We start from the raw sequence: 24054 nt of genomic DNA on the forward strand, positions 1-24054 counted from the left end.
AGCTCCAATACTTTGGTCACCTGGATGTGAAGAACTAATTCACTGGAAAAGACCCTGATGCTGGGAAAGATTGAAGGCAGGGGGAGAAGGGGATGACAGAAGATGAGACGGTTGGCTGGCATCACCAACATGACAGACATGAGTTTGAGTAGACTCTGAAAGTTGGTGATGGACAGGGAAGCCTCGTGTGCTGCGCTCAATGGGGTCACAAAGAGTCAGACACAACTGAGCGACTGAACTGAACTGATGACAATATATGTGTAAGTCTGCACACTGAAAATCACTTGTCACTCAATACATATGGAATGAGTAAATAAAGTTGGTAGGGTCTAAACTCAAGACCATGTAGTCTGACCCCAGAACCTCTACTTCTAACCTTTCACAGCAAACACAGTGAATATTTTTTGCTTCTAATATAAAAGTATTCTGTGTTTAAGTTTTACTATTTAATTTCCACAAGGGCATAGGTCTTTTTAGTTATAGCTCCCAAATGTCTGGAATTTCTAACATTTAGTGACAATAAAACTTGAATACTAAAATAATCTCAGTTTGGGCCTTCCCCTGGTGGTCCAGTAGTTAAGACTTCAGCCTCCAGTGCAGGGGGTGAGGGTTCAAACTCTGATTGGGGAATTAAAATTCCACATGCCTTGAGGCCAAAAAGCCAAAACATTAAAACAGAAGCAATACTGTAACAAATTCAATAAATACTTTAAAATTGGTCCATATCAAAAAATCCTCAAAATATTCTGAGTTTGGGTCTTAAAACATCATCTTAAGAATTCTTACAGTGCAGAGCAGTGAGAAATGGTGGCCAAGACCACTGGCTTAACAAAAAAATGGCCGTGGAAGTTACCTGTATCTGCAAACTTGGAAAGAATGTCTTGTCACAATCTCCTGCAAAAATGTCAGCTTAGTCTTATTCTCAATGGTTGGCCACTCCTGTATGTGTGAACATTTTGCTATTTTGAATCACATTAAGGGCAATAAATACACAAATCATTGGAAGATGCAATAAAAGTTGGCAGCAGCTGAATAACATTATACCCTAAAAGAGAATGACAGAGTCTGGTACCAGGTCTCAGCTATGCAAGAAATGGAGTTAAGGAATATGGTAGGCATGCTCAGGTAACTGCCTGAGCAGCTAAAGGAAGTCTGAGTGTGGGCATGACCTCATTTCAGTGTCTCATCTTCATGAGTCAGGGTGGACCCTTCTAGAAAGAGCTCAGTTCCTTAAAAAAAAAAAAAAAGGTAACATGAGGGAAATGAGTATGATGTGATATTAAGTTAAAAATGTAGAAAAGTCCATGCTAATTGTATCTCTGGCTACAGTGGTGTTTGCCTGAAGAGGCAGAGTTTTCTGCAAATGAATCCCTTTATTTTCAAAAACTTCAGCTTTTCCCCTCTCTCCTGAAAGAGAACTGTATCAGAACCACGGGAGGGTAGTCAGGACCATTCCTGATTTCTCCAGCACAGAGAAGAAACAGATTCATCCTACAGGGGTTAAGTCCCCAAGAGATGGATCGTTGGCCTCGTGCTTTCAGGGCATGCAGATGTGCAGCTGCCCGGGTTCAATTTACAGGTTTCTGACTATATATTCTTGGCCTGTGAAAACTGACACAAGTGCCAAGCTGGTGATGACACTGTCACAGATCCACCTGGAGACTATCTAGATGGCGAAGATTATTTTCCCAGAGGCCACTTCTCTAGAGAGTGCATTTGAAGCACATGTTCAAATTTAACTGTAAACATAAGCTAACTGTTAAATGGCAGCCCTGGGGACAAGCCAGGAGCCAGCTCTTTGTGGAAGCCTTCCTTTATTCACAACTGGCTATGAGGATCTTGGAGATAATCAGGAAAATCTCTCTCCCTGAACAGAGATTCTCCCAGCTTACTTGTTCCCATAACCAAATTGGATGAGATTTGGGGATAAAGAAAAAACCTAGGAGCTTTTCAACTTGATAAACTAATGTTTTGCTGTTGAGTAAGCTTCTGTCATACACTAAATGTTTTTTTAAAAAGTAAATATTACTTTAATCTCACAAGTAATACAATACTGATTTCATGTATGTGTGTGTATACATAAATATATATATATATGGCATTTTAAGAGGTTTCGTCTCATACCTTGCATCAACAAAGGGTCTTAATGAAATTGGTGGTATTTGTGCCACATCTGGACAAATGGGTTTCAAAATCCTCAGTTTCATAAGGATTCAGAGGAAACTACCAAGAAAGATAAAAATTCTGGCTTGGGACACTATCTTTTTGAAGAGTTTCTTACAATGATACTGAACTGTTTGATATTCTACATGCATAGCATTCTGACAAATCACTTAGTGCATACTCACCCTGTCCTTGAAGTTAATTAAGTAATGTCTTCCTGCCTTACAAAAAATGAGAGGGGTACTATCAGATTCAGTAGTTGGACAGAAATTCGTTAAATTTAATAAAACTTTCTAACTGCTAAAGCCTGTTGAGTAGTTAGCTTTCTTTCTTCCTGACAATCTATATACACAGAAAAATACTTCTAGACTCTCCAGTTTTGTTTTTTGACCTGTCTTCTGTAACTCTAGGTATATGAATTTCCAGGTGTTAAAGAAACCTCAAACCCCGAGACACATCGCGGCTCTATATACAAAAGTCATTATCTTAACCTAGTTTTTTTCCTCTTAAATTGTCAGGAGGGAAAACCTGAAGTCTATAGTTAGAATTCTATAAACCACTATACTGCCTATCCGATATGTCAGTTTTGCAGAAAATCAGGAGAGAAATTGATGGCATGAAGCCAAGTTTAGACACGCACCTGATAGCTTTTTCCTAGATAAAACCCTAGAAAGAAGGTTTCTCCCAAACCCTAGTTCTGGATTCACTTTTACTGCAAGCTACCCCGCCCTCAAAGCCAATCTGTGTTTTAATCCAGGAAAGAAACGCAAACTTTCAGTCGCTCAAGCAGAAATCAAAAAGATCACGAACAGGGAGCCGACTGGGGAGTCCCGTTCTCTCTCCCACCAATCGACTAGTTCAGGCCCCTCCTCCGCTTAGCCCTTGAGCCTCGCGGGGTCCCCTAGGTAAGCTCAGATGTCCCCTCTGCCCCTAGCTCCGCTAAGGACACGTGTTCTTCCAGCCCTGTTCAGCCGCCTGGAGCCCCGCCCACCTCGCGCTTCCCAGGCCCCGCCCGCCGCGTTGCCTGCCAATCGCTGCCCGAGGCGTAGCCCGGCCCCGCCCCTCGGGTCCCGGCCCGCCGCCTTTGTTCTCCCCAGCTCCCTCTCTCAGCCTGTGCGCTCCGGGTAAACCGAGTGGCAGCCGCTGATTGGAGGCCGCGGAGCAGCCAATCAGAAGGGGGCACCTCACGTTAGCGCTCTGAGCTTTAAACGCGCGAGCCGCGGGGCGCGCGGAGGAGGCCGGGGAGGAGGTTCCACGCGGAGGGTGGTGCCGCCGAGCTTGGACGCGCACCGCGGCGCTCGGGGCCCGCGCCCCAGATCGGACTGGGATTGGCCAGCCCGCGTCTTTCCCCGCCCTCCAGTTAATTGCCAGGGAGGTCTTCGGCGGGGGCGGGGCGGTTTTTCTCTCTCGCTGGGCTCCGCGAGACCGGAGCCCGAGGTTCGGGAGCGCCCAGTGGCCGCTCGTGCAAGGAGGCCACGCTCAGCACCACCGCGATGAGGCCTCGGAAAGCCTGGATGCTCGTCCTGCTCCTGGCCCTGGCGCAGCTGCTAGCCGTGGCGAGCGCCGGGGCCCCGGACGAAGGTGAGCGGCGGCGGCGTCTGGCCCGGCCTGCGGGCCGCGCGTTACGGGGTGGGGGCGCCGCGCGGACCAGCGACTTGCTGGAGTTGGAAGGTTGTAGCGGGGCGACAGGATCGCTTGGGAGTTCCGGGAGAGGAGGGCGGCGAGGAGGCCGGGGCTGCCACCGAGGCTTGGACCGCGGAGAGGGTGTAAAGTGCCTTCTTTGCACGCTGGCTCCTTCGCCCTGATTCTGCTCCGATTTTCCTCGGGTCCAGGCTGACTGCCCACTCCTGGGAAGGGGAGCTTGGGAACTGGTTAAGCATTTGAGGTTCACATGCCCAAGGAGTGGGAAGGGAGGGGGCCGCTGGTTTCAAAACAGGGCGAGGGCGTGACATCCCGAATGGGAGCCCTGGGGACAGCCGCGGGCAGCAAGCGTTTTACGCCTGAAAAATGTGGTTTGTAGGTTTGGATAGAAGTTAACTCGAGGGTTCTGGTTTGAGGGGGAAAGGGATGGCTTTTGGAAACTGGAGGTAGGTAGCACTTCGGCAAGCATGTATTCGGCACCGACTGTATGTGCTAGTCACTGCGCCAGGTCCGGGAGTTAGGGCTCAGTGTGGCCTCTGCCCATAAAGCGCCGGCTCTGGGAGGAACGTTCGCTCCTACCAGCCATCGGTCCTGCATTTTTCTTTGGAATCGGCTAGCTAAAAATAAGTGGTGTGTGAGAACTTTGAGAACTAGAAAACCTAAGAAAAGACTGCTATTGCTAGAGAACAGGACGGCACATTATTGGCCTTAACTCCTTCCTCTGGCGTTTCTCTGCATAACTAGAGTGTTTTTTCCTCTTGAGTTTGTTCCAATATAAATAACCCCCCTTTTCAGATAGTGTGTAAGGGAAGTGCGAACTTTATACTCTTCCAGATTGAGTAACTTTTATACAAGTTTTATTCAAGAGTCTTTACCCACACAGAAAAGGAAGTTGAAAACCAGCGCTTGGTGAAAAGAACACCTGCCCACAAGAACCAGAGAGCAGTGTCACCTATAAGTGTGTCTTGGGACCTTTATCCAAATTGCCCGGTGCTTATTTAAATACGGAGTCCCAGAATATACCCAACCGGAAGAACGCAAGGGTGGGCCCTCAGGTCAGCATTTTAAACACATTTCATTGACTCGTTAATGTTTGAGGACCAGTGGAGGTGGATGGTAGTTTTGGAACATAGCAGAGTAGCTTTGTCTTGGTTCCGATCAGATGATTCTGTCTTTCGGGGAGCCTCAAGGGGCCTGGAAGAGTGGCAGACGTGGATGGACATCACGGGTATTAGGATGACTGAGTCTGTCATTTGTCACAGGCCACTGATGCACTGGAGACCCTGGGAGGCAGTTGCCTCTAGGGTGAGCCTGGGGATCGTTGTGGTCAATTGGTTGGAGTGGGGCTTCTAGTGGTTACCTTGACTCTTTCCCATCCCTCGCCCTTCACATTTAGCTTCTGTCACAGGTAACTCCTCCTGTGGATTTTATTTTGGGACCACACTTCCCTTTACCCCAGATGGTCCCAGTCTTAAGGGGTTCCCCCCTTCTTTTTTGCTTCCTGTGCATTTTATTTATTTTTGCTGCACTGCACCCCTTGCGGGATCTTAGTTCTCCAGCTAGGGATGCAGCCAGTGCCCCCTGCAATGAGTGGAGTCCTACCCACTGGACCACCTGGGAATTTCCTGCCTCTTGTGCATGTCAGACTCAAACAGCATAGTGGTGTCTGGGCCCATCAGTGCCCCCAAGAACGGTTATTAAATAGAACTTAAGCCCTGATGGGTGAGCCTCCGGTTGTCAGGCCTCTCACTTGTTCTCACATCTTGCCAACCAGAAAAGTATAAAGGAGATATTTTGATGTGGGTCGTTGCCTGCTTTTCACTTCTGGGAAGTAATTATCAAACAAGGTTAAAAAAACTTAGGGCATCCTGGGAAGAAAGTCTGATGGGCCAGCAAGGCATAGCAGTTGAGTGGTCAAGACCCTCCCCTCAGTAGCCTTGTGCTCCTGAGCAGGTGACTGAAATTCTGTGTCTTCTTTGGTGAAGGGCATGTAGTATGTTTCCCCAGAGGGGCTCAGAGCGTTGTGTAAGAGCTCAGCACAGTGCGTGGCCCATGAAACATGATCAGTTAGATGATGTTATTCCTGAGTCTGTTGTTACGCCGGCTGAGGATGCAGGTGAGGAGATGCTGGAAGAAGTGGCGTGCGTCCAGGCTGAGTGGGATCCGGCGTTGTCAGGTGCCCTGCTGGGAGTGGACTGGGTTGCAGTGACCTGGTTAGGAGGGGCCCGCATTTCAGGAAGTGGCCTTGGCGGATGGGCCCAGCAGCGTGCAGAGATGATGCTGGAGGCCTGTTGAGGAGGGGTGCTCTGAGGAGGATGGCACCCTTCCAGAAGGGGCTGGGAGGCTTTGGGCATATACTTCTGTCCTAGAGTGTCCAGCTTTAAAAGTGGAGCCCTGTAAGAGGTGGTTTCCCCATTAAACTGTGAGATATCTTCCTTGTTGGGATGCAGGGGGTGGGGGCGTTTAGTCCGGGGGAATACGGAGCCAGCACCCTCTCCAGATGCAGAGGAGTCAACCCTGGGAGTTGTTGGCAATTTGGGGAGCAGCGGAAGGTGGGGGCTGTGCCTTAATGTGCTTGAGGATCCTTCATTATGTAGGGAACGTTCTGTCATTTTATTTGTCCTTAAAAATGCAGAATGAAAATCCATTCTTAAAAAAGTTTCGATAAAGGAGTTCCCTATTAGGAGCTCTGTCACAGCATAACTCATGGTCCCCATTTAACCGTGAGCACCCCATCGCTGTAGTGCTGCAGACCACTGTGGGCTGGGGCTAGGTCGGAAACCTCTTAGCTTTTCCTTTTTATAAAATTCGCCTTATCTCTGTGCACTGAACTGGCAGCCGAGTCCCTCTTCCTCCCCAAGCTGTTTCCTCGCTTGAAGAGAGGATTAAGTTCTGAGCTTTCTTTCCAGCCTTCCTCCAGTCTTTCCATCTGCCTGCAGATAAGCTTGATTCTCAGGCTGAGCTGAGCACCCTGGCAGCTGCGCTGCCCTGAGGCCTTCCTCACTGCCCGCAGCAGCTCCCAGATCTGGGGCAAGGCGTACATTGCGTCCTGGACCCCGGCCGGAGCAGAGAACCTTGAACAGCCCCCCCGCATTGAGCCCCTGGGTTTGCGGTCCCCATGCAGGCCGTTTCAGGTGGGACTTTCAGGTGAGGGGCCGTCGGCCCAGCCTTTTGGAAAGCTGGTATTAGGGTTCCACAGGCCAACAGAGGCCAGCTGGTACTTGCCCTGCCCAGTTGCTGTGGGTAGTGTTCCTAGAAGTACCAGGAGCCCGGAGCCAGTGGGTGTAAACCCAGAGGTTCTCAAGAGCATCAGGTCCTTAGATCTCCCTGGGACTTCACTGGCGGGCCAGTCGTTAAGACTCTGAGCTTCTGATGCAGAGGCTGCAGGTTCTATCCCTGGCGGGGGAACTAAGATCCCAAATGCTCACCTCGTGGCCAAAAAATATATATAAATAAATTTAAAGGAAAAAAGAAATGAGCTTAGGCCACCAGCCTGGGAAGTGGAGATGGGGTTGAGCCCGGTTGTCTTCCTCTGGGTCCTGCCCCTTCTGCATCCAGGGAACCTGGTTCTCATCGCTCTCCCCAAGCCTCCCGCTGACAGCGCTGGGGGTCTGGGGCTTCTGCAGGCCTGTCCAGCCCGCAGGGCCCCCGCTGTGGAGGAGGGAGGTGGCGAGGTGGCTGGAGAAGTGGGCATGCTGACAGGCTCGGGGAGGGTAGGAAGAAAATGGGGGGCCGGGGAAGCAGCCTGGCCCAGGGTACACAGGCACCTTCTCAAGTTGGTGGCGTTTCTGTTTGGATTTTAGAGCTGTGTACTCCAGCCCCCACAGTGGAGGACAGGGGCTTGTGAAAGGAAAAAGCTGTGGGTGTTCGAAGGGACAAGTGTGGAGGGAAGTGGGGCTCAGGGGGGCGGGGTGGGTTTTCAGCTTGTTTTTGGTAATAAGTGTACAGGTCGGTAGATCTTGATGATAACAAGCAAAGCTGCCGCCCTGCCCAGAGCAGCCCCTGGCGTGTCTGAGCAGCTGCAGAGGCAGCAGTGGGTCTGGTTTGGGGACGTGGGTGCTGAGATAGGGCAAGTCCCACGGGGCTCCCGGGTCCCCGGGCGGGTTCTCAAGCCCTAACGTCAGCCCCGCTGTCAGTGTTGGCTTCTCTCCCGGGAAGCATCTCCAAAGAGAAGTAATGGGCCCCTTGAAACGTTCTGCCTTTGGAGTTGACGAAATCGTGCTACCTGCATTTCTGTTTGCTGATGTGGAAGCAGCTGGGAACCTGGGTAACGAGAGCTGCCGTTCAGGGTTTCCATACCTGTAGTTCAGCAGCAAATCCAGTCGAGCCTTGTTGGTGATAAGATGTGCTTATATTCTTGTGTTCTGGGGAAGAGAACTTTGCCTCCAGGTGTCCCACAAAAGTATTAACAGGAAACAAGTGCGGTTCTCAGCTTTTCGTTATGAATGATGGACTGCTAATCCATCTCGGATTAGGAGATATGCATAAAAAATACCCCATGGGTGTTCTGATCCTTCAGGGAAAGGTTGGTGTGTGGAGGAGGGAGGTGGGGAATCATGTTTTACTTACAAAGTCAGCCCGAGTAACCTCCAGGGAGAAAGAGTTGAGAACCAAGATTTGTTTCCTGTTTGTACTGATTTGGGGGGCCAGGCAGTCATCCGCAGGGGCGAGGATGGGATCTTGGAGGCAAGTCCTTCTTTCCTGTGGAAAGCAGAGAGGGTGAGGAAGGGGAACATGTCTGTAGAAGTTAGCCTGGACCTTGAGCACGGACGTGGGGGGACCTACAAAGGGAGGAGCCCGAACACACAGCTTGGATGTGGGTGAGGGCCTTTGCTACAGGGCGGATCAGACCTGTGTGCCGGGAAGGAGGGTTCTCTGTGCTGGGCCGGGGGGCTCCATCTGAGTGGGGGCCGGTCCCACCTCACCCCCAAGTCCTGCTGCAGTGTTTAGACTAAATTCTAGACCTGTAGTTAGTTTTCACCATCTTTTAGCCATCACCTCCCTTTAAGTGAAATCTGAGGTGCCCACCCCACATGCAGATGTATGGGCTCCGGGAGGCCCGCGGTCACCGCCTCTTCTCGTGGTGGTGACCCTCAGGGACCACTCAGGACTCATGACCATTTTGAAGGTGTGGGGTCCTGGGAAGACTTAAGGAGGAAGGTCATCAGTTTCCTAACCTGCCTGGGTGTTTTCTGCACAGATTCTTCTGACAAAGAGGATGCCATCGAGGAGGACGAGGAGGAGGACGAGGATGACGATGACGACGACGATGACTTGGAAGTTAAGGAGGAAAACGGCGTCTTGATCCTAAACGACGCGAACTTCGATAACTTTGTGGCCGACAAAGACACGGTGCTGCTGGAGTTCTACGCTCCGTGGTGAGGACACGCGCCCTGACTCGTTTCAGGTCTAGTTGGTTAAAAACGTGAACACGTCCTCTGCTAGTTGCAGCTGCGGGTGGCTCATGAGCTTTGATGACACAGCCGTGCGGGGGTGACAGATGCGTCCCCTGGTGCAGGTTCAGCCCCTCCTCCGCCCAGCTGCACGCAGACTGGACCCTGTGGGGACCGGCCCCCCTTTCCCATCTTTCACCCTCATCGGGCAGCTCGTGGTGACTCTTGGGCTCCTTCTCTCACCTTTCTTCTGCTGTTTTTCCGTCTCATAATCCTGTCTTTGCTTTCTCCTGCCCTCCTCAGTCCACTTGGGAGGAAAAAATAGTCAAGATATACATAATGTTGTCTGACCAGCATAGTATGAGATGCTTCGTATAAAGTCTCTAAACAGTCCTCAGGGCAAACCTGTGAAGTTACCTCATTCCTGGTTTATAGATCATGTGTTCTCAAGCATTTTGGTCTCAGGACACCTTAACCCCTTAAATACTGAGGACCTCAGCTAGCTTGTTATGTGGGTCACGTTTATCAGTAGTTACCACATTGGAACTTAAAACTGAAAATGGAAAAACTCATTTCTAAGTGGCAGTAACACCCTTACTCGTCAGCATCAGAACGCTGACATCGCTCTTGGTCCTGTAGCGCATCCACGTCTGAGACGAGCGGAAAAGACAGCGTCTTTCAGGCAGAGTTTTCTCTTCACGTGGGGGTGTGGAGATCTTGAAAGTACCTGCCCTCGGTGGAGCTGGGATTCACCCTGGGATTGTTCGACTTCGGGCCGTCTCAGCCTCCCCCGTTTCGCGTTTCTCGCTAACCGCAAACGTTTCTGGTTCCAGTGCCCCAGTTTTTGTGCATACAGCTGGATTTAAGCCTCCTTGGGTACAGTTAACCTGCTTCTCCGCCCTGAAATCTCATTCTCAGGTGCGGGCACTGCAAACAGTTTGCTCCAGAATACGAAAAAATCGCTGCCACCTTGAAGGAGAACGACCCTCCCATCCCTGTCGCCAAGATCGACGCGACCTCAGAGTCGGCGCTGGCCAGCAGGTTTGACGTGAGTGGCTACCCCACCATCAAGATCCTGAAGAAGGGCCAGGAGGTTGACTACGAGGGCTCCAGGACCCAGGAAGGTGAGGGCCTGGAGCCACCAGAGGAAGTGGGGGCCGGGGCTCCCTTCCCCATGAAGGGAGAGGGGAGGGGTTGAGGGGAGGGCAACTTGGATAACAGAGAGGAAGCCCAGCCCAGTGGACTGGCAGCAATACCTGCTGGAACGTCCGCAGTGACTCTGATCAGAATAAGCTTGTCCTGGACAAGAAGGGGGTACACTTGACAGCCGTGAAATTCAAGATCTGGAGCCGCTGTGTTAAAGGCCACGGGCCTCGCTAGTGTTGTGGACCAGCGTCTAGCTGGGCCTGACACCCAGGGTGGGGGACTCTCTGAGACAGACTGCCGAGCCCTCGCCCAGAGCTTCTGATTCAGTGAGCGTCAGGTCCATCTCAATAGTCTCTTTCTTATGAGCACCCAGGGCTGGCCAAGCCCATGGGTCCAGAGCTCACAGAACCACTGGTGTTTCTAAAACCAGGTGCGTGGGGCCAGGTGGCATTTCTAAAACCAGGCCTGTTGGAGCTCTACCTGGCTCGCATCAGGCACTACATCAGTTTCATTAAATGAATGGACAGATAACACCGTGGTAGCCTTCAGCATTTTGAAGGCTTAAAAAAAATAGATTGCTTTCTGCTGCATTTTCCACTCCCAGTGTGGCACAGTGGGCATGGCACCGAGTAGGTTTGGGGTCTTTCTTGCCATCGCACAGCCCTGTGTCCCCCACAAGGGCCCCCCTGGCTGGGCCTTGGGCTCCTCATCCGAGCGTGAGTCACGTGGACTTGATCTCAAGGTTCGCTTCGAGCCATTCAAGAGTCTGACCTTTGCAGGCAGGCATGTGTGTGTGTGTGTGGGGGTTGGTCTGCCCTTGACACCTCACAGCTAGGAACGTGGTCCGGTTTGGCATCTTGAGGGCAGTGTTTGGCGCAGCGGGCTCCCTGGGCACCAGACCTCCCATGTGTCTTCAGAAGGGGCTCCCCCAAGTTGAGGCCCCCCCCGCCCCGGGCCTCAGTCTGCCTGCACCAGGAGGCACTGCTGTTCGCGCTCCAGTCTGAAAGCTGGCGCTTCGCCGCAGTGCTTCTCAGACCTGGCTCCTGGGCAGATTTCAGGGCCACAAAGGGAGAGAAACAGTGGGCAGCCGCTGCTCCTGAGAACCACTTGGGAAGTGCTTTGTGAGCATATATTTAGTCTCCGGGCACCTAGGCCACAAGTGGGCCTTTTTGCAACTGCTTCGCAGGCGATGCTGGTGCAGCCTAGGTGGCCTTGGAGCTACTGCTGCTCCCATTTTTTTCAACTTCAGTTAAATTTTATGCTGTGTGTAACGTGCCAGTGCTCCGTGTGCGTGTCTAAACACAGATGTATTTGTACGCCTTGAGAGGAATGCTCCCCAAACTATTACTAGGCATATGCGGTTGAACACTGCGAGGTGACCTTTCGGGGTGCGCTTAACAGTCTCATTCATCAGGCTGGGCTAGACTGCCTTGAGCAGTGTGTGTGGACATGTGATGGGTGGTGGTTGGAAACCTTGGACCTTCGGGCTCTTCACCATGGTCCCCAAACTGCGGAGGGGCCCTGGCTATAGATGGGCTTTGTTGTTCAGTAGCTCAGTCATGTCCGACTCTTTGCATCCCCATGGACTGCAGCACGCCAGGCTTCCCTGTCCTTCACCATCTCCCGGAGCTTACTCAAACTTAGGTCCATTCAGTCGGTGATGCCATCCAACCATCTCGTCCTCTATGGCCCCCTTCTCCTCCTGCCTTCAATCTTTCCAAGCATCAGGGTCTTTCCCAGTGAGTCAGCTCTTCACATCAGGTGGCCAAAGTATTGGAGCTCAGTATCAATCCTTCCAGTGACTTTTCAGGGTTGATTTCCTTTAGGATTGACTGGTTTGGTCTCCTTGCAGTAGATGGGCTTGGGTTTCAGGAAATCAAGCGTGTCCTGTTCTGTGGCCCTATGTTCTCTCTTCCCTACCCTCTCCACCTTCCCCTGGAGCCAGGGGCCTTCACGTGCTTGGTCTTGTGGGGTTTCTTCCAGAAATTGTGGCCAAGGTCAAAGAGGTCTCCCAGCCGAACTGGACGCCTCCACCAGAAGTCACACTTGTGCTGACCAAGGACAACTTCGATGAAGTGGTGAATGATGCCGACATCATCCTGGTAGAGTTTTATGCTCCCTGGTAAGATGGTGTCGGTCTCCCGTGACCAGATACTGGTTAGGCCCATCCTGTACCCGCTGCAGCTCGGGGCAGGGGTGGCAGGAGACAGACCCCTGCACGTGAGGCAGAGCCAGCCGAGGAGCTGGCAGGTGCCAAGTGCCCACCGTGCACCAGGTGAAGTGGGCGCGGCTGGGAGGGGTGGTTTTAGAGTCTTTGCTGGGGGATAGGATAGGTTGAAACTCCCCCCTCCAGCTGTCCAACCAACAGAACTGTCATGGCCTCTCGCATCTCTTAGCCCATGTCAGGCTTCCACACTGCCTGGGGGCTTCTCTGGCTTGGCAGATCTCTGCAAGTCACCCGGGAACTCAGGCTGGGTGTCTGCGCATCCTGTAGCTGGGAGGCTGCGTCCACTCTGAAACAGGCTCCTGACAGAGCTGCTCACTCTCGCAGGTGTGGACACTGCAAGAAACTGGCCCCCGAGTATGAAAAGGCCGCCAAAGAGCTGAGTAAGAGCTCTCCCCCGATCCCCTTGGCGAAGGTTGACGCCATAGCGGAGACAGACCTCGCCAAGAGGTTCGACGTCTCCAGCTACCCCACCCTGAAGATCTTCCGCAAGGGGAAGGCTTTCAGTTACAACGGCCCACGGGAAAAATACGGTAGGGCTGCCGCCTCTGGGCTCGGTGCGGGGATCTCCCAGTACCTCCGGGCGCCCCGGAGCCCCGAGCCCCCAGCCCCGCTCAGGCGTGCGCTCTGCTTCTAGGGATCGTCGACTACATGATGGAGCAGTCCGGGCCGCCCTCCAAGCAGATCCTGGCCCTCAAGCAGGTCCAGGAGTTCCTGAAGGACAGGGACGATGTCATCATCGTCGGAGTCTTTAAGTCGGAGAGTGACCCTGCCTACCAGCTGTACCAGGATGCGGGTGAGGAGGGGTCTCAGGCCAGCGTGCCCGCGCCCAGGCCTTCTGGGGCCGCTGCTGTTGTATAAGACCCCTGGGCGTCGATTTAGGCTTGAGGAAGGATCGAGATTGCATATGTGGGAACGGGCTTTCCTTTCTGGGGTTGGGGATTGGTTCTCGGTTGCCTTAACTGCACGTGAGTGATGCGATCTCTCAGGAAGCAGACGAGAGGGCTGTGCTCTCTCCTTCCTGGGTCTGAAAGGAGGGCAGGGGCCCTGTCAAGTTCATCCAAAGTCATTACCTCCTTCCCTCCTCTGCTGGGGCCCCTTCCCAGAGCCAGCCCCGCTGCCAGGGGAGGGTCTTGACCAGAAAGGAGGGTTTCTGCATCAGACCTGGGTTGGAGTCCCTGTTCTGTGGGTGATTAGCCGCCCCAAGTGGGCAGTCAGTGACTCGGTCAACCCGCAGATCTCACAGCCAACAGGGAGACCTGTCTTGCATGGAAGGTTGTTACATTAGTGGAGATAAAGTGGTGGAAGTGCTCAGCCAAGTGCCCGGTGATGCCAAGTGCCCAGTGAGGCTGGTCTGGGAGGCAAAGTTAACCACCACCTCGTCTCAGCAGTGCCCCATGGGGGCCAGGTCCTCGCCGCCCTGGATGGCCCCTGGGTGATGAACCAAAGATGGTCTTTGGGGGACAGGCAGGCTCCTCCTGGTCTTCCCCAGCAGCTCCTGAGTCCCCTGGACCCCTCACCCCATCATACACGCCACAACGGCTTGGTTTTCTACTTGGAAGTCGTAATCGTGATCTGTTAAATGCCCTGCTTGCCACTTAGTGTTAATGTTTGTGCCGCACGGTCCCAGCTGTGCATGTGTCAGTTGCAGACTGACGTTGTAAAAGTTACAGTGGGGCTGAAGTCCATTCGTGCTTCCTCAGTCTTCACTGATTCAGGAACCGGGTCATCCAGCTGTTCTAAAAACTTGCAGAGGGGGTCCCCTCGTCCACCCAGGGCCACAGGCAGCCACGGAGCCCCAGCCCTCACATCTGGGTGCCTGTAGATCCCCAGGGATCGTGTCAATACGTGGGTGCTGGTGCTCAGGGCTGGGGGGGCCCCAGTGCTGCCCGTCTAGCCGCCGCATATCCAGTCTGATGCCTGTGGCCCCTTGTGGCTGGGCAGGTTAGGCTCAGGTAGGGGTGACAGTCACGGGGCCTGGTGCGTGGACTTTGGGGAAGGAACTAGAGACCGCCCCAGGGACACAGGGCTGACAGGGCAGGAGCAGAGGGGGTCCTGGCAGGAGGATGGGGTCTGTGAGCGAGGGGGCCGGGCAGGAAGCTCTGGAGGTGATGCTGTCTCCTCCATGGCCACTTGATCACAGATACCCACGTGTCTAGTAGCTTAGAACAGGTGGGAGACTGACCTGCAACACTCCTCTGGGTGGCTGTTTTGTTCTTAAACGGTGGTCTGAGAGCTCCCTGACCTGTTGCTACAGGAGGGACTGGGGCTCAGGGTGGTGAGTAGCTGGCAGGCCTCAAGTCACAGCTAGTAGCTCCAAAATTGTGATTTGAGTCCAAGTCTGTCTGAGCTTGTCCAGACTGCTCCCTGCTTCCCCTGAGACGTGCCGTGCCCTCAGCTGCCTGTTCGGTAACCCAGTCACAGGCCCACCTTCCTGGGACCGCAGACTCTGCTCAGGGTGGATCGGAGGCCTTGGTGAGGACAGAGCAGGAGGCCCGAGGTGGTGCCCTTGCCGGGTCCAGGGCAGGGGTTGATAGGCTGGCCCACGGGCCAAACCCAGCCCTCACCTGGTTCTGTAAGTTCCCTGGGGACACAGCACGCTAGTCAGCACAGAGCTGAGTTGTCAAGACCATGGGGTCCACGAAGCTGAGACAGTTCCTGTCCAGTCCTTAAGAAAGTTTGCCAGCCTCCATTCTGGAGTATCTCCATGGGGTTGCATTGAGAGTTTCCCGAAATTTAAATTAAAATACGTAGGGCTTCCCAGGTGGCACAATGGTAAAGAATGTGCCTGCTAATACAGGAGACTCAAGAGACGCAGGTTCAATCCTTGAGTCGAGAAGATCCCCTGGAGGAGGACGTGGCCACCCACTTCAGTATTCTTGCCGCAAAAGTTCCATGGACCGAGGAGGCTGACGGGCTACAGTCCGTGGGGTCACAGATAGCCAGACACAACTGAGTACAGCACAACATATCCATAGAGCAGAAAAACTGCAGCCCAAACTGGCCACTTGAGAAGTGAGCTCCTGAGCAGACGGAGGGTTTTCAAGCCAGACTCAGGAGGGTCAGGCTGGCGGTCTGGGTTAATGTGCTTCTCAGCGTCAGAGACCACAGTCAATCCGAGAGATGAAGTTTTTCTGTGAAGGTTCTGATTGTTTATTTTTATTCATTTTTTTTTCAGATTTATTTTAAAAATAAATTCAGATATACATAGATTTTAAAGTATTACATCTATACCAGGTTTTTTAATCCAAACTCCTTTCAAGTGTCTAAGCTCTGGATATTATCCACACAGCATTCATGGTTAATTACACCATTTTCTGGGCATTTGGTTTGGCTGATGTGGGTAGAGTTGAATCTAAATCATTTAAGCAGTTTAATAAATTGTGTGTTATTTATCGTTCAATTCCTCAGCTAACAGCCTGAGAGAGGATTACAAATTCCACCACACTTTCAGCACTGAAATAGCAAAGTTCTTGAAGGTCTCTCTGGGGAAGTTGGTCGTCATGCAGCCTGAGAAATTCCAGTCCAAATATGAGCCCAAGAGCTACGTGATGGACATCAAGGTGGGTGAGGGGTGCCAGCCCCGGGGCGTCCGATCGTCCTGAAGTTCTCTCGGTCAGGCCAGGGTCACGGGGTGGCGGGGATGGGGGAGGTCCTCACACGCCCAGTGGGTCGTGGGGCTGAGGCCCTGGCGCAGCTCCACCTGCTTCTGCAGGAGGGTGGCCCCCTCTCCACACCTCGTGACGGGCCAGCTCCTGGCCAGCCCGTGCTGCTCCTTCGGAGAGAAGCCTCACTCGCCGGCAGGTGGCCTGGGTGCTGAGGACTACGAAGCACTGACATGCTGCTCTGTTCACTGGGTAGAGCTGTGGGTGTGGCCTGTGGACCTGGCCTTTCCCTCCTCCTTGGGGCCTCCCCGCTCTCAGTCTTCCTAAAGAGGTGACACACTCATCTCAAGAGGGGTGGGTGAGCTTGGGTCCCACTTCATGTTCCAAGTGCTTCCCAGGGGCCATGAGCTCCATGGAACAGATCCTCTCATTTGGAGGAAACCTTACCTGATAGCTCAGTTGGTAAAGAATCCGCCTGCAGTGCAGGAGACCCCAGTTCAATTCCAGGGTCGGGAAGATCCGCTGGAGACCGGATAGGCTACTCATTCCAGTATTCTTGGGCTTCTCTTGTGGCTCAGCTGGTAAAGAATCTGCCAGCAATGCAGGAGACCTGGGTTCGGTCCCTGGGTTGGGAAGATCCCCTGGAGAAGGGAAAGGCTACCCACTCCAGTATTCTGGCCTGGAGAATTCCCAAAGTCCATGGGATCGCAAAGAGTCGGACACGACCAAGCAACTTTGACTTTACATCTTGAATTCAGATGTTGTACTTGACAAGCAGAGACTGGGATGCAGAGAAGTGAACTAACGCCTAGAGGGTCCCACAGCCGTTTAGGAGGAGACTAAAGTGACGGGCAGGTGTGCTCTGTCCCCAGCCAAGACATACGGGAGAGGTTTCATCACGCCTGCCCCTCCGGCTTCTTTTCTGTTATCCAGAGATACTGACTCTGGGTCCACAGAGGAGCCCTGATGAACTTGAGATCTGGGGGCCATGGGAACCAGACACAGTTCTGTGTGGTGTGCCTGCTCCCAGGGAAGGGGTCTGTCTGTAATTTTCAGTAGATTCTCGAAGGGGCCCCTGACCCTGAAAGGTTGAGATCCGCAGTCTGTTAAACACATCACTGCTACTTTGCTCTTTTTGCTTCAGCCTGATCTTACATTCACCATTTTTTATTAATGTATTGGTATCATTTATATACCAATTTTGTCCCCAGAATTATTTAAGGGCTGCTTTGTAAAAATTTACGTAACATAACATGCAATTTTAAAAAATGGATCTAGGCGTTAGGACAAAGGGAAGACAAGGGCAGGACGGATAAGATGAAGCCAGATGTAAAGTCAGCACACACAGCCTGGAGGTGAGGAGACAGTCTGCTGCAGACGTGAGTGAGGAGGGCTCAGGCATTGAGTTCCCATTTGGGCCCGTGGGTGCTGAGTGCTCCGCTGTGGAGCACATACGTCCTGGGTGCCCCCGGAGTTTGTCTTCTCTGCGACGGGTGGTCCAGGGCCATCCTGATGAGAGAGGCCCCCACTGCCCTCTGTGTCTTGTCCCTGCTGCCTCCCTGACCGTCCATCCAGATGGGACTCAGACTCTAGGGGAAAGAGGTGGTCATCCACCACTTCTCCTGCTGAGCAGATGGCCTCACCCTCCTAGGCCTCAGGTTCCGCATCTGTGGTGCAGGTGTCTGGCCCCTTGCTCTTCCCCAGGCCCCCCGGGTTTTCTGTCACCAGTAGTCAGGGGTGGGCTTTCTGCAGGCAGAGCCCAGAGCCCCAACGGCCACTTTGATCATCTCATCCTGTAGTGTCCCCGACAGGCTACTGTGGGGTTCAGCCAGAGGAACGTGAGACCTTGTGCCCAGTTCAGCTCACCTTCGCACCTTTGTCATCCGGGAGCCAGGCCTCCCCCCAGCAGATCCCAACTGACCTGGTCAGCCAGCCCTGACCCAGAGGGAAGGGCGCCCTGGCTACCCGAGAGGCTCACTTGGGGTTCACTGGGGGAGTAGGGCCCCTGTGATGTCCCTAGTGAAGTCGCTCAGTTGTGTCCGCCTCTTGTGATCCCATAGTCTGTAGCCTGCCAGGCTCCTCCATTCATGAGATTTTCCAGGCAAGAGTGCTGGAGTGGGTTGCCATGCCCTCCTCCAGGGGATCTTCCCGGCCCAGAGATTGGGCTGTACCCTCTGAGCCACCAGGGAAGCCCCGTGACGTCCCTAGGGGCAGACTTTTCCCCAGGCCGGTGGCAGACAGCTGCGCCTCACCTGCCCCTCTCTCGCAGGACTCCACGGAGGCCGCGGCCATCGCGGAGCACGTGGTGAAGCACACGCTGCCCCTGGTTGGCCACCGCAAGGCTGCTGATGCCAAGCGGTACACGCGGCGTCCCCTGGTGGTCGTCTACTACAGCGTGGACTTCAGCTTCGACTACCGCGCGGGTGAGCCCCGGGCTGGGGAGTGCGGGTTAGGACGGCCTCGGGGGTCCTCCTCCTCCTCCCGGGGGAGTTGCCACCGCCTACCCTCCCCGCTTGATCAGGGGGGCAGCTGGGAGTCCCGTCGGCCCTCCTCGAGCCGCAGGGACGAGCCCCCGGAGCCCTGAGCCCAAGCCCTCGGTCCCCTCTCAGCCACTCAGTTCTGGCGGAACAAGGTCCTGGAGGTGGCCAAGGACTTCCCCGAGTACACCTTCGCCGTGGCCGATGAGGAGGACTTCGCCACGGAGTTGAAGGACCTGGGGCTAAGCGAGAGCGGGGAGGAGGTGAACGCGGCCATCCTGGATGAGGGCGGCCGCAGGTTTGCCATGGAGCCCGATGACTTCGATGCCGACGCCCTGCGCGACTTCGTCACCGCCTTCAAGAAAGGTGGGCCCGCACCCCGCCACCCCCACCCCCACACCCGCACCCTGCTTCTGCAGCCCCTGCCAGCTTGTCTTTGGGACCCAGGCCTGTGCTTCCTCTTGGACCCAAGGGTGCACAGCATGGGAATGGGAGAATCCCTGTTCTTTGCTCCATTTTCTCTGTTTTTGTAATAGAAACAGGTGTCTTAGAAATCTCAAAAAACCTTATTTTAAAAATTAAAGTGCAACAGATAAGTTTCTTGTATGTGGTAAACTTGCTTTGGCCTTGAATGCAGTGTCTTTCTGATCTGACTGGGCACGTGGCTCAGGGTTGCTGTTGCCCCCGCTAGGTGGGCAGACCTCCCTGCCCATCCTGTCTGCTCAGTCTGCTGCCCGCCGAGGCTTCCAGCCTGCACACTGCCCTCTTAGTGACCCCTCTGTACTGGCAGCCTCTCTTGTGACTGCCCCTCTGAAAGAGGATCATGTCTGCTAGGCCTCTGGTGCGACTGGTCATCTGCACCCCCTCTGGCCTTTGCAGGGACTGGAAAGTACAGGATTTGGGGGAATCAGAACCAGGGGCTGGGCTCTGGAGACAAGGCCCAGCCTGGCCGTGGCGATGTCTGTCTGCCCCAGCCTCCTGCACGTCGGGCCAACCTCCCTGCCTGGTCCAGTCGTGGCCACCAGGGGCTGGCCTTTCGGCTCTCACACCCCCCCTTGCTTGCTTTCCCTGGCAGGAAAACTGAAGCCAGTCATCAAATCCCAGCCGGTGCCCAAGAACAACAAGGGGCCAGTCAAGGTCGTGGTGGGGAAGACCTTCGACTCCATCGTGATGGACCCTAAGAAGGACGTCCTCATCGAGTTCTACGCGCCCTGGTGCGGGCACTGCAAGCAGCTGGAGCCAGTGTACACCTCCCTGGGCAAGAAGTACAAGGGCCACAAGAACCTGGTCATCGCCAAGATGGACGCCACGGCCAACGACGTCACCAGCGACCGCTACAAAGTCGAGGGCTTCCCCACCATCTACTTCGCCCCCAGTGGGGACAAAAAGAACCCAATTAAATTTGAGGACGGAAACAGAGACCTGGAGCATTTGAGCAAGTTCATAGAAGAACATGCCACAAAGCTGAGCAGAACCAAGGAAGAACTTTGAAGGCCCTGGGGGTCTGCAGAGGGCGAGCACGGGAGGGACCGGACCCAGCGAAGCTTCCAGTGGTCACTGGCGGGGCCCACGCCAGCTGCGAGCCTGGCGGGCTTGCTCACAGGCAGTATGTCAAAGTGTTTTGGTTAGTTTTGTGTTTTAATTTTTTTATACTCTGGTATTTTGCCTTCATGCTCTGAATACTAAATAGATATGAATGACTCAGTAGATTAGTCCAGAATTTTACAGAGGAGACATCTATTTTTATTGTTATTTGGGGTTTGATTTTTTTTTTAACTTTTCACCATCTTTAATATATTTCTTCAAAGCAGGCAAGTTGAATTCTGTGTGCATTTTTTTCCTTTTTTAATTTAAAATTTAAGAAACCTTTGCCAAATTGTGTTGCCTTTTGCCTTTTATTTGATCGTCTTCTGAGGAATTGTTAGCTGAAGATGGGACTGCTGGTTTTTGTTTTTTTTTCCCGTCGGGGCACGAAGTGAGAATGGTCACCAGGTGCCCTGCCAAGGACGTGATTTCGGCCCGACTCTGAGCCGCCGCCAGACCGGGAGAAGCAGCATCTCTGCAGGCGTGGACATCACCGTGCCTTCTCCTCCCAGACCGAGGACCGCGGGCAGGAGCCTGTTGCAGGTGCCCCCAGGCCCCTGAAGCCAGGTCCTGAGGCTCAGCCTCCGAGAGGTCGCCCTGCTAAGGCTAGCAGCACCGCCTTCAGAACCGCCGTGGCCGAGGCGAGATGAGCCAGGGCCCAAGTGGAGACTTCGGGGTGGCAGGAAGGATAGGGTAGGTAGGCTGACGTGGTGGAATAAAAAAATGATTGAAAACAAGTGTCCATCGCTGTCTTAGAGAACACAATCCTGTCCCAGGGTCTCGGTGCCCTGGACATGGAGAAACCTGGTCTGGGCCTGGAGGGGAGGCTCCCAGCCCGCCCACCCTGCAGCGTGCGTGTGGCTTCACCCCAGTTGTGAACGTCTGGGGGTGGGGGCTCCTGACCCGGGCGAGGCCATCGGTGGGCCCTGCTCCTGTGTGCGGGTGGGCAGTGGTGGAGGACAAGGCTCTGTGTGTGTCTTGGAGCCGGGCGGGGGGCACCCGCTGGGATGGGAAGCTGGACCGGCCCTCAGAGCTCTGCACGATTTGTGTGATGAGAGCTTCACTCGGGAGTTCATTACCCAGGTGTGCTGTCTGCGCTCACCTGCTCCTAATTTTGCTGATAGAAGAACAGGTGAGCTGGAGGCTGCTCTGAGCAGAGGCTGGTGTGTTGGCTGCAGGAGCTGGGCGCGGCAGGGCGGAGGGCAGCCCGCACGGGAAGGGGCAGTCCTGATGAGCCTTCCCAGATGATCCGCTTGCTAGTTGAGTCTGGCCAAGGTGGACTGGGCGGGTGAGGGTATCCGGTGAGTCCCCCAGTGTGACAGGTGGATGAGTAGGGCTCCTCCCACCCACCCCACCCCATCCCCGAGTTTGGGCCACAAGCTCACATGAGGCAGTGTAGATGCGGGGCTTGAACCTTGTCCTTCAGCCTAGAGGCACTCATGCAGCTCACCTGGACTTCGGTGCTGGTCGGGGAGACTTCACACAGCGCACGTGGGACTGCAGAGGAGGCCCGGGCGCTGGGAGGGGCGAGATGGCCTTTAGAGTGGAGTTTGAGCTGAGACCCGAGGATGAGTTGGCTGGAGCCCAGCAGAGGGTGGGAGGGAGTCAGTTCAGCGTGTCCTGGGACTAGAAACATTTGCCGGATGTGTGTCAGAAACACATGGTCTCGGGCTGGGCCCCGGACCTGCCGAGTCGGAATCTGCCCTTTTAAGAGGAGCCCAGCAGACTTTAACACAGTGAATGCAAACACCCTGAGGCAGAAGTCAAAGTATCTATCCGCTTCTGATACTCAGTCTGGAAGCCAAGTGGCCCGATGGAGGATGGGGTGAGGTCATCTTGTACTGACTGTAGAGAGCAGGCCCCTGGGAGAGCTGACCCTAGGCTGGTGAGGGAGCTGACAGGCTGGTGAAGGGGACTGGCAAGGCAACTGATGACAGTCCAGTGTGATCAGAGCCAGGGTGGAGACAAGCTGGCCCGGGGAGTCCAAGCTGGGAGCCTGCCCTTCAGAGAGGCTGCCCCGAGAGCCCAGGGGAGCGTGAGACCTTGCCAGGTTGAGACAGCAGGTGCAGAGGCTAAGAGGCACCGAGCCGCATGCCAAACGAGGGAAGCAGGGATGTGAGAGGAGCTGAGGCTGGAAGACGCGGGGCCCTGTGCTGGGGTCCTCTTGCAGGAAGTCAGGACTCTGACCTTGTCAGAAATTTGTAAGGAACCAAAGGTCCCTATAGTCAGAGCTATGGTTTTTCCAGTGGTCATGTATGGATGTGAGGGTTGGACTATAAAGAAAGCTGAGCGCCGAAGAATTGATGCTTTTGAACTGTGGTGCTGGAGAAGTCTTGAGAGTCCCTTGGACTGCAAGGAGGTCAAACCAGTCCATCCTAAAGGAGATCAGTCCTGGGTGTTCATTGGAAGGACTGATGCTGAAGCTGAAACTCCAATACTTTGGCCACCTAATGCGAAGAACTGACTCATTGGAAAAGACCCTGATGCTGGGGAAGATTGAAGGCGGGAGGAGATGGGGATGACAGAGGATAAGATGGCTGGATAGCATTACCCACTCAATGGACATGAGTTTGAGTAAACTCTGGGAGTTGGCGATGGATAGGGAGGCCTGGCATGCTGCAGTCCATGGGGTCGCAAAGAGTGACTGAGCGACTGAACTGAACTGATAGTTTGGGGTTTTCCAAGTGACTCAGTGGTAAAGAATCCGCCTGCCAGTGCAGGAGACAAAGGAGAAACTCGGGTTCCATCCCTGGGTCGGGAAGATGCCCCTGGAGAAAGGAATAGCAACCCACTCCAGTATTCTTGCCTGGGAAATCTCATGGACAGAGGAGCCTGGTGGGCTACAGCCCCTGGGGCCCCAAAGAGTCGTACATGACCGAGCATGCACGCACTGATGGTTTTAAGTAGGTAAGTGGTGTGATCAGATCGAGTAATCGTGGGAGTCATAGGCAATATCTATTGGACATTTAGCAAAGCCAGGCCCTGTGTCTAGCAGTTTGCTGGATATCCCACTTCAGTGATCTGTGAGGGAGACGCCCTCGTGCTCACTTTACAGCTGAAGGAGGGAAGAGGGTGCGCGTCTGCAAAGGTAGACCTGGGGTTTGTGCCCCACCCCAAATGGGGCACATCCCTTACAGAACAGCCAGTGCAGTAGCAGCAGGGGAGCCGGGGCCGCTGCAAGGAGCGAGGCTGCTCTGCGACCGAGTGGCTCTAACAGTCGGGGGCCAGCAGGAGCTGGGGCGGGTGAGTGAGTGGACCTGAGAAGATGGGTATCACATCCAGGGTCTGAATCAACTTTTTTGTTATTTAATTAGGAAACTTCTCAAGCATACACCAGAAAGGAAGAGCATTATATAATCAATGCCCTTTACTCATCATCCACCTAAAACAATTACAAAAATCTTGCTACATTTTCATTGTTCAGTCACTAGGTCGTGTCCGACTCTTTGCAACTCCAAGGGCTACATTTTCATATCCCCTCTTTTAATGACACAGCCAGGACAAGTCATTTCATCCCGACACATTTGAGAAAGCATTTTCCTACAGAACCTCAGTGCCTTATCACAGTCACGAAAATAAGCAGTACTTCATCCAGTACCTGTCCGGATTTCCCCACTTTTCTCAAACAATGTCTTTTTACAGTTAGCCTGTTTGGTTCATCAGCTGTCGCATCTCAGCTAGAGCATCTGTGTCACCTCTTCTTTTTCCCACAACTGCTCCAGTTTCAGAAGAAAATGGCGCAATGACTTGGGTCAGTTGAGTTGTGTTTTGCACGAGTTTTGAGGAAGGAACGTTCAACGGTCACTGTCTCGGTGGTATAC

General features: G+C 53.8%; 1 protein-coding gene and 1 long non-coding RNA gene across 2 annotated transcripts; one reads left to right on the plus strand and one right to left on the minus strand.

The window, feature by feature from the left end:
- The first annotated feature begins 3590 nt into the window (after positions 1-3590).
- On the plus strand, positions 3591-20967 carry PDIA4 (protein disulfide isomerase family A member 4). Its single transcript, XM_086395095.1, has 10 exons — positions 3591-3744; positions 9005-9182; positions 10116-10321; positions 12327-12465; positions 12895-13100; positions 13205-13363; positions 15979-16130; positions 18442-18595; positions 18782-19015; positions 19725-20967. The coding sequence occupies exons 1-10, from the start codon at positions 3657-3659 to the stop codon at positions 20138-20140; spliced, it is 1932 nt and encodes a 643-aa protein (XP_086251221.1). The 5' UTR covers positions 3591-3656; the 3' UTR covers positions 20141-20967.
- LOC147373522 (uncharacterized) lies at positions 20370-24054 on the minus strand. Its single transcript, XR_015161958.1, has 2 exons — positions 21684-24054; positions 20370-21513 (listed from the first exon to the last, which is right to left on the minus strand). It is a non-coding gene; the product is annotated as an uncharacterized LOC147373522 (long non-coding RNA).

This window comes from Bos grunniens, chromosome 4 (genome assembly GCF_055505025.1).
Source record: "Bos grunniens cultivar Pamir isolate PY7600 chromosome 4, Bosgru_T2T1.0, whole genome shotgun sequence".
Classification (NCBI taxonomy): Eukaryota; Metazoa; Chordata; class Mammalia; order Artiodactyla; family Bovidae; genus Bos; species Bos grunniens.

Coding starts and splice junctions, on each gene's coding strand:
- PDIA4 (XM_086395095.1), top strand. CDS start 3,657: ATGAGGCCTCGGAAAGCCTGGATGCTCGTCCTGCTCCTGGCCCTGGCG. Junction 16,131..18,441: donor GCTACGTGATGGACATCAAG/GTGGGTGAGGGG, acceptor CCTCTCTCGCAG/GACTCCACGGAGGCCGCGGC. Junction 18,596..18,781: donor CAGCTTCGACTACCGCGCGG/GTGAGCCCCGGG, acceptor GTCCCCTCTCAG/CCACTCAGTTCTGGCGGAAC.